The sequence below is a fragment of the Elephantulus edwardii genome, unplaced genomic scaffold (assembly GCF_000299155.1).
Source record: "Elephantulus edwardii isolate Elephantulus edwardi_28Jun2011 unplaced genomic scaffold, EleEdw1.0 scaffold00001, whole genome shotgun sequence".
NCBI lineage: Eukaryota > Metazoa > Chordata > Mammalia > Macroscelidea > Macroscelididae > Elephantulus > Elephantulus edwardii.
In genome coordinates this window covers 38749331-38759717 of record NW_006399751.1, presented here as the reverse complement: position 1 = coordinate 38759717, position 10387 = coordinate 38749331, and the positions used below count along the sequence as shown (strand labels likewise).

Sequence of the window (10387 nt, the reverse complement as noted above, 5' to 3'; positions counted from 1 at the left end):
ATTTACAGAGATTTTGGGTTTCCATTCATTCATTGTTGCACTATTCTCTCTACCCTCCTCCCAGTTTGTTCTTGTCCAAATGCCACAGTGCTTGTCAAAGCCAGTTCTGATTAATCTTCTTTGTCAGTGTGTCCTTTGCCATTCCCTCACTGTAAGATTTGAAAAGAAGAATGGCACATGAGATTGCCATTGAGACACAGATGCTATATCATCTTTCTTATGGGACTTTCCGCTGTCTTTAACTATGATAAATTTTAAAATAAGAGAGTATAATTAAATGCTCGTACAAAGGATTAACTTCTAAGTCTTAGAATATTCTTTTTGTTTAATAATACTAATATATTTTCCTCAAAGTAAGCAAACTGATTGTAAAAACAAATCTTCAGAATTTAGGATCTCAGCAACACTTACTGAATTCTTAGTCTAACAGGCAATAGTAAGAAAATTAGAAATAAATATATGCATTTGGTATAAAATGCATTCATTACCTCTGTCTCTTATTTTCCTTGTATTTTAATGTTGTTATGTGCCATCGAGTTAAGTACAACTCAGTGACCATATAAACAATAGATCTGAACCCGGTCCTATCCTATGCCATCCTCATACTCTCTGATACCCTTGTGCCCATTGCTGAAGTCACTGTGTCAATACACCTGGTTGAATGTCTTCCTCTCCTTCACCCACCCTCCCCCTTTCCAATCCTAATGTTCCTCTCCAGTGAATAGCCTCTCCCAGTTTTAAGCCTGAAGTATGCGACATGCTTTATCATATTTGCCTCCAAGGAGCACTCTAGCTGCACCTTCTTCAAGACGTGTCTTCTGACAGTCGATGGGATATGCAGCACCCTTCTCCAACACCACAGTTTAAAGGCATCAATGCTTCTATTATCCTTGTTCACTGTCCAGCTCTCAGACGCATAGCAAGTTACTGAAAAGACCATGGTCTGCTAAGGCATACCTTAGTCCTCAAACTGACATCATTGCACTTGGAGAGGCCTCTGACTGCAAAATGTTCTCAGTGCAATATGTCTCCTGTATTGTATTTCAAAAGTTTTTACTAATGCCTCTATCCTTTAAGGATTTCCTACTTTGCTGTTGTTGTTCTGTACCGTTGAGTCACCTTTAAGCCATAGCAACCCTGTGTACAGCATCTCTGAGGCTTTCTTTATCCTGAGCCATTCTCACTGGTTTTCACGGCCCCACTCCCACCCCTCACTGCCCACCATTGTCCCAGTCACTGTATCAATCCACCTCCTATGGGTCTTCCTCTTCTGCACTGTTTCCTCAAGCATAATGTCCTTCTCCAAGCATCAGTTCCTCCTGGCCATGGGCCCAAAGTATGTGAGATAGAGCTTCAAAATCCTAGGCTCCAAGGAGAAACTTGGTTTCACCATCTCCAAGACAGACCTATTTGTTTTCTTGACGGTTCATGGTATGTTCAAGACTCTTCTCCAACACCACAATTCAAAGGCATCGATTCTTCTTCTGTCATCCTTAGTCACTGTCCAGCTCTCTGGTGCTTAGCAAAATTGTGAAGACCATGACCTGGAGTAGGCGAACCTGAGTCTCTAGACTTACATCATTGTTTCTCAGTACTCTGGAGAGGTCCCTGATAGCAGATTTTCCTAATGCCATTCATGTTTTGGTTCCCTGACTGCTGGTGATGAGAGTGTTTATTGTGCAGCTGAACAAGCTTTAATTGTTAACAACCTCAATCTCATCTCCATCTGTTTTCTTCCATCACCTCTTCTCCAATTCACTTTATAATGCATGTCTTGTTTCAGATTGTCAATTGCCATCTATTCAACGTTTAATCACCCATGCATTTCACATAGTCCCTCCTTTTTTGAGGCAAAAAAAAGCAGCAAGGAGGAGAGAAAAGCTGTGAGCTGCCTTTGTCTACCTTTCCCTCTATCCTAGGGAAACCCTGGTATATCAGAAATGCCCAGGATGAAGAGTATGTCTGATACTGTATGTTCTTTCTTCCTTTGCATTAATCTGGAAATAGAAGTATAGAAGCAAATATATAGAAATTTTGAGGAAATTTGTACTAGGAGTCAGGGAGCCTGAACTCTGCTCCTGCTGCTAACTCACTTTGTGATCATGGACAAGTTCCCTGGCCCGCCCCGCCCCCTACAGCTCTGATTGCCACAAAGTAAGGTAAGACAGTAAGTATCTTGGTTGATTTCTGAGGACCTCTCCAAGTTAAAAATGTATTGGTTCTTTGTGCTCAATAGAGATACTTGTTTAATGTTCTGATTAATGTTAAGTTTACACTTAAGAGATGATATTTGTTAACAACGTGGGCATAAAAAAAAAGAAAATCTTAAAAGATATGGGTATATTTTAAAACAAATTGGTTTTATTTATAAAAGAAACTTGAACTAGTTTGATGTCTTACCAATTATTTGATGATTGCTATTCCAAATAGGGACGCAGAGAACAGATCTTATGTGAAAACCAGATATCTGATCAGCCTAAATATAAGAAAGAAGAAAATTGAGATTAAGTATAAGCTGTATATTTCTACCTAATAGCTTAATACTCTTCACAGCAGAAGTAGCATCCACTTCCTAAATAACATGCCTCTGGAAACTCTATGAACTTTGATAAATGTCAGTAATTGTAAAGGGGCTTCAGGACTTTTGTTCATAGGGTCGCTATGAGTCATGCTCTACTCGAAGGCAATCAAAAACAACAACAACTCTTCATAAGAGATATTTTCAAGTAACTTCTGGAAGACAACACTGTATTATGATTTTTTTTTTTTTAAAAAGCACACACTCGCATCTGTTGTTTTTTCATTTGAAACTTCCTAAGGAACATCTCAAAGAAAACAATCTCTAACCAGATCGGAATCAATACAAATTCCCAACCAACACAGCCTCCTCCAATCATTGCAGCCAAACACAGCTGGATTTAGAAATAAATCAGTAACAGTCACACCACCAGACAAGAATTCTGGTGACTATTTTTGTCTGTCCTGATCAATTAACATCAATCCTCAACATCGTAAGTGCAGAAAGGACTGAAATTGTCAAGAATTTTATGGATACATAATCAACATTCTTGATACCAGCTCTCAAGAAATAAAAAATGTGTTGCTTTGGGAAAGCCTGCTGTCAAAGACCTGTCTCGAGTCGTAAGGAGCAATAATGTCAGTTTTAAGGCTAAGATGTGTGTGATTCAGGGTATGGTATTTTTAATCACTTGCTATGTGTCTGATAGCTTCACAATAAATAAGGATGATAGAAGAAGAATTGATGTCTTTGAGTTGTGGAATTGGAGAGGAGCGCTGACCGCTGACCATCTCATAGACTGTCAAAAGAATAAACAGATATGTCTTAGCTTAAGTGCTGTAAGAGTGATTCTTAGAAGTAAGAATGATGAAGCTTCAACTCACATACTTTGGGCAAATTGTTGGGAAGGACTGTTTCTGGGAAAGGATCATCATGGTTGGAAAGGTTGAAGGTCAGTGAAGGAGGGGAAGACCCTCAAAGATATGGATTGACACAGTGAATGCAGCAATGGGCCCAAGTATATCAGAGACAAGGAAGATGACACAGGATAGGATAAGGTTCAGATCTGTCGTTCACAGGGTTGCTATGAGTCGTGCTTGACTCAACGGCACCTAACAACAACAATTAAACCAGTAATCTCCATTTTTTTCAGATTAGGTATATTCATTAGCAAAAATGTTTAAAGCCTATAATGCTTTCATATTTGTATGCATTTTTAATACTCTATCATTTTATTGTTACTAATTTTTATGTACATTACAAAATCAAATAGAAAAAATGAAATTGTAAATTATGAGAATAAGTACATAATCTAATATCTGCTTTCTGTACACTAATAAATTTGTCAGACGACAGATATAAAAAGTATACAAAATATAAATTTTTTAAAAAATATAAAAAGTATGAGCTTCAAATATAATTCAGCAAGAAGTCCTACTTAATATTTAAGACAATTACCCATATTTGAACTGTTAAATAGAATCTGCTAAGACAGGAGAAGTTTCAGTAGGTTAATATGATCTTGATTTCTGGTTAGAAGGGTCAGCCTGTCACACAGTATAGGAGAAAAAAATAGGAATTCAGTATTTTTTGAACATGATTACTAGAGAAAAGATACTTTTTAATGTTTATAGTAGAAATTAAGAGCTATATTTTTTAAAAAAACAATTTCAAGTGGAAAATGAAATGATAAATGTAATTTTTGTATTCCTTTTTTATTTTCCCTATTGAGGGATTAATATTTATATTAATATTAATATTTCAAATGTCTTCTATACTTAGTTCTCACATTTTAATGTCTATTTTGATGCTTTTTGGAGAATTAATGTAACTTCTGGTTAATATCACTATTTGCATAACCATTTACATTATTCACAAATTCCTTCAATCTATAAACATTCTCACTTTATCAACGTTTTAAAAAAATTTCTCATAGCAAAATTTTATATGTATCTATGTGAAAACTCTTGATGAGATGGATTGATTCAGTGACTGGGATAGTGGGTGTGGGTGTGTCAGAGACAATAATACTGGCACAGAACAGAGTAGGGTTTAAGGCTGTTGTACATAGGGTCGCTATGAGTTGCAGGCGACTCAACAGCACATAAAAACAACATGTGAAAACCATACACATACTTTTAAATTTCTGTGCTTAGATGTGTTTAAAAATTCACACCATTATACATGATACTATTTTATCTGCTAATGCTTTTAATTGGTATGTAGAGATAGAAGTAATTTTTGTCCAATGAACTTATATCCATCAAAGTTGTTAAATTCTATTACTAATTTAATATCTTGTCCATATTTTGAATTTTGTGAGCACATCAGATAATTTTATTCTTCAGGTTTTGCTTTAAATCATATAATTGGTAGCGTGATGCTATTTTAACCCAAGGTTTGAATCTCTCTAGACATTTGAATCCACTAAAAATAAAGATGGTCAATCTCTTCTCACGTGATTCACAAGTTGTAAGGATACTCAGTGGAGGGTCAGCTATGAGTTAGTTCTGACTCAATGGCAATGAGGTTTTTTAGTTTGTATTGTTGTTGTTGCTGTTGTTACGTATCGTTGAATTGACTGACTCGTAGGGACCCGTTGTACAACAGCTCTGAGTCCTGCTCTACCCTGAGCCAATTTCATAATTTCTGACACAACTACACTCATCACCCTAGTGACTGAGTCAATCCATGTCATCCAGGGTGCTCCACTCATGCTCTGTTCCTCCATCCTTTCAAGCATGATGTCCCTCTCCAAGGACTAGTCTCTCCTAGCAACATGCCAAAAGTATATGAGACAGAGCTTCAAAATCCTTGCTTCCAAAGATCAGCCTGGCTTCACCCTTTCCTGGATAGACCTATTTGTTCTCTTAGTTTGAATTATGGGCTATTATATTGATAACTTTTTAAAAGAACTTAAATTATTTAAATAAAGCAAACAAATGAAAAGTCTATCAATTTATCCAGTGTACGCTTTCAGTAGATATTTGTTCGCTACTTCCTATGTGCCAGGTTAATGGGGAGCTCTGGTGGCCTAGTGGTAAGGAGTTGAGCTGCCAATATAAAGACAGGTTGTTTGAATTCACCAGCTGTTTCACAGGAGAAAGATAGATAATCTCCTCCCATATGATTTATATCCTCTAAAAATCTGTTGGAAGGTCAGCTATGGATTGGCTCCAACTTGAAGGTGCATAACATAACAACGACGTGTGCCAAATCAAGGTGCTTTGAAACACACTGTTTGAAGTGTTCAGTTGCTAATCAAAAGGACAGCAATTTGAACCCACCAGGCACTCCTCAGGAGAAATGATCTGTAAGCTTCTGTAAAAAGCACAGCCTGGGAGACACTTTGGGACAGTCCTACCCTATTACATGGGATCACGATGGGTCAGAATCAACCCTGTAACACCTAACAGCAACAACAACATGAGTCACTCCCATTGCTGGCTGTTGAGGATATAGCAATGATCTCAAATAATCACTGCCTTTGATGATCTCACAGTCTAGTGAAAGCAGGACACTAACAACAAAAAGTAAGTCTAAATGGGGGGGGAAATCAAGCAACTTAATTTTATTTAGCTAATTGCAGATGGATATTGTGTTTCATTGAAAATGCAAAGGCATTTGATTGTGTCAATCACAACAAACCGTGGCTGACTCTGAAAAGAAGGGAATCCCAGAACACTTGATTGTATTTATGCGGAACCTATACCTGGACCAAGAAGCATTCATCCTAAAAGAGCAAGGAAACAATGCATGGTTCAAAATTGGTAAGGGTGTGCACCAAGGATGTGTCCTATCTCTGTATCTTTTCAATTTATATGTAGAACAGATTATCTAGGAGGCTGGGCTCTATGAAGAGAAATGTGGCATCAGGGTTGAAGGTAGACTCATCAACAATCTGCGTTATGCAGATGACACGACCCTGATTGCTGAAACTGAGGAGGATCTGAAGCACGTGCTGCAGAAGGTCAAGGACTGTAGCCTTCAATATAGATTGAATCTCAACATCAAGAAAACAAAGATTCTCACCACTGGGCTGATTGGCAGCAACATGATAGATGGTGAAGAGATTGAGATTATTGACAGCTTCCATTTGCTTGGCTCTACAATCAATACTCTTGGTACAAGCAGCCAGGAAATTAAAAGACGGATTGCACTGGGAAAATCAACTGTCAGAGACCACTCCAAAGTACTAAAGAGCAATGTTGTCAGTCTGGAGACTAAGGTGCACCTGATACAGGCCATGGTCTTTGCAATTATTGCTATGCATCAGAAAGCTGTACAATGACTAGGGATGATAGAAGGAGAATTGATGCCTTTGAGCTGTGGTGCTGGAGAAGAGAATTGAATCTAGGAGTACAAACAAGTTCGTCCTAGAGAGGGTAAAACCAGGCTGCTCCTTGGGGACAAAGATTCTGAAGCTTCATCTGACATATTTTGGACATGTTGCAAGGAGGGACCATTCCTTGGAGAAGAACGTTATGCATGGGAGGAACAGCCCAGGAGAGGAAGACACTTGATGAGGTGGATTGATTCAGTGACTGGGGTAATGGGGATAGTTGTGTTGGAGACAATAAGATTGGCAAGGGACAGAGCAGGGTTTAGGACTGTTGTGCACAATGTCACTATGAGTGGCAGGTGACTCAATGGCATATAACAACAATAACAACAACAATCAAGAGTAGCCTTCAACCCTTTTAACTGGATTTCCAAAACTGAAAATGGCAGTAATGACAATAAGAAGCTAACAGTTACTAAATATTCACTACATGTTAGGCACAGGGTTTAGAACTTTCACATGCCTACTTAATATACTTAAAAAAAACAAAAAAAAAACCTTATGGGGATTGTTGTTCTTATGTGCTGTTCAGTCACCTGCAATTCATAATAACCCTATATAGAACAGCTCTGAAGCCTGTCCTGTCCTGAGCCAGGTAGATATATATAGGTAGATTATATAACCATCTCATGTCCCATTAGACTGACTGGCTTAATTGGGAAGAGATCAGGTTGAAGGAGGCTAGACAGTAACAAACAAATCTGTCAAAGTTATTTTCCAAAAGACAATGTGCTTTTCTGCTTTTCCCCTCAGGATAAAGGTGAATTTGTTGTCAATGTCATTGAACATTAAAAAGAGGACTGCACATTTGGAGATGTTTTAGAGGTATAAACCATAGGTGCTGGCTCACCATGGCATCATGAAAATGAGCCTGGAAGTTCTCTGTTGACGTGTTGCTTCAGTCATTTTTGGATAATTTTCAGCAGAATCTTGCTTGCATGTGATATTAATGATATTGTTCGATAATTTCTGCACTCTGTCAGGTCACCTTTTTTTGGAATGGGAACAGATATTGATCTCTTCCAGTCAGATCTGTCCACCTTGGAGCCCATTAAATTGGTTGTTTATGGGAGTTTTTAAATTTGAATTTTCCAAATTTTAGGTTATGAACATGAATTACTTGTACAGTAGCAAAATAATGATTTTAAAAGTAGAACTAATTGGTAACCATTGGTCTAAATGCTAGAAAAAGGTCAAATAGGTTAAAGATTGCAAATTGTTAACCGAATTTAACGACATGACTGAAGATCAAGTTAATCAATGAAGAAGGAAGGAAATTCAGAACATAAATGAAAGAATTTGTCCTAGAGAACAAAAGGTCATACTCAGAAGACAAAGTTGTCTTCATTAAAAGCTGAAGACTTGGGTGGGCTGTAGACAAGGGGAGAGAATTTGATTGGGCTAATTAGCAGCATCATTATGGATGGTGAATAGATTGAGATAATTAAGTTTTCGTTTTCTTGGCTTCACAGTCAACACTCTAGGTACCAGCAGCCAGGAAATCAAGAGATGAATTGCATTGGGAAAGTCAGCTGTCAAGGATCTCTCCAAAGTACTGAAGAGCAATGGCGTCGGGCTGGAGACTAAGGTGCACCTGATCCAAGCTATAGTCTTGGCAATTGTGTGCTATGCATCAGAGAGCTGGACAGACTAGGGATGATAGAAAGATAACTGATGCCATTGCGCTGTGGTTTTGGAGAAGAGTGTGAAACTGGGCTGCGCCTTGGAGGCAAGGATTCTGAAGCTTCGTCTGATATATTTTGGGCATGTTGCAGAGAGAGACTAGTCCTTGGAGAGGGACATCATGCTTGGGAGGGTGGAGGGACAGCGCAGGAGAGGAAGATCCTCGATGAGATGGATTGATTCAATGATTGGGGTAATGGGAGTAGGTGTGTTGGAAACAGTGAAGTTGGCACAGGATAGAGCAGGGTTTAGGGCTCTTGTACATAGGGTTGCTATGAGTCACAAGTGACTCAACAGCATATAACAACATCTTTAAATTGTTCCCACTGTGACTACAGAAAGGAAATTACTCAGCACTAACTTACTAGAATAGGAAAGATGGCATACTAGTAATGAGCTTGAAAGCCAAAGATGGCAGCCAGGAAGAAGCAAGGATTGTCAAGTGTTGTTGTTATGTGTTATTGAACTATGACTCATGGCTACCCTATGAACAGTAGCTCTGAACTCTCCCCTATCCTGAGCCAATTTCACCATCTCTGACACACCTGATATCATGGCCATAGTCACTGCGTCAATCCATCTCATTCAGGGTCTTCCTCTTTTGTGCTGACTCTCTATCCTTCTAGGTATGATGTAATTCTCCAAGGACTGGTCCTTTCTGTTAATATGCTTAAAATATGTGAAATGTACTTTCAAAATCCTTGTCTTTAAGAAGCAATCTGGTTTCACCTTCTGTTGAACAGACCTGTTCATCTTTTGGCAGTTTGTAGTCTGTTCCGCACTTTGCTCCAGTGCAACTCAAAGGCATCAAGTCTTCTTCTGTTATCCTTCCTCATTGTGCAGCTAGCTCTCATTTATATAGTAAACAATTGAGACGACCATGGCCTGGATCAGGTGCACATAAGCCTCTGGACGACTTCACCACTCTTCAGTAATCTAGATAGGTCCCTGAGAGCAGACTTTCCTAAAGCAACATGTTGTTGTTTGGTTTTTTTAAATTTTTTTTTTTAATTTTTTGATTGCTGGTGCCAAGAGTGTTGGTTGTGGATCTGACCAAGATGAAATTGTTAAAAACCTCAATCTTTTTTCCTTCTATTGTGATGCTGCCAATTGGTCTAGTGGCAACAATCTTTGTTTTCTTGATATTGAGATGCAATCCATATTGTAGACTGGAGTCTTTCACCTTCTCCAGCAAATGCCTCAAGTGCTCCTCAGTTTTAGTAGGCAAAGTTGTGCCATCTACATAAGACAGGTTGTTAATGAGTCTTCCTTGAATCCTGATGCCATATTCTTCTCCTTAAAGGCTAACCTCTCAAATGATCTGTTCCACACAGATTGAAAAGGTATGCACTCCTGAAGCACTCCTTTCTTGACTTGCCTAGTGTGAGTAGAATGAATTTTCCAGCTTGAACATATATAAGACAATTAATTCTCTAGTTGACTATTTGTTTCAAGAGTTATTTTCCTGGAAACTCATATTAATCTACAATAGCTTACATGAAATGAATGACTGTAATGATTTAGCTTAAAGTATACAGAAAAAGACAAGAGAGAGTACATTTCACCCTCCAGTAACTGAAAGAGAAGAAAGTAGATAATGGATGTTGTTGTTGTTGTTATGTGCCGTCGAGTCATTTGCAACTCATAGTGACCCTATGTACAACAGCCCTAAACCATGCTCTATCCTGTGCCAATCTCATTACCTCTGACACACCCATCCAGATTGTCCCAGTCACTGAATCAATCCACCTCATAGAGGGTCTTCCCCTCCTGCGCTGTCCCTCTACTCTACCCAGCATGATGTCTCTCTCCAAAGACCTGTCTCTTCTTGCAACATGTCCAAA

At 38.5% G+C, this 10387-nt stretch overlaps 1 protein-coding gene across 1 annotated transcript in view; it reads right to left on the bottom strand.

Annotated features, from left to right (window-relative positions):
* PDE11A (phosphodiesterase 11A) overlaps positions 1-10387 on the bottom strand; it is a 565819-nt gene that overhangs the window by 215844 nt on the left and 339588 nt on the right. Inside the window, exon 7 of the mRNA XM_006878796.1 lies at positions 2401-2476. Within this exon, the coding sequence (XP_006878858.1) occupies positions 2401-2476 (76 nt within the window). The remainder of the gene's footprint in view (positions 1-2400; positions 2477-10387) is intronic.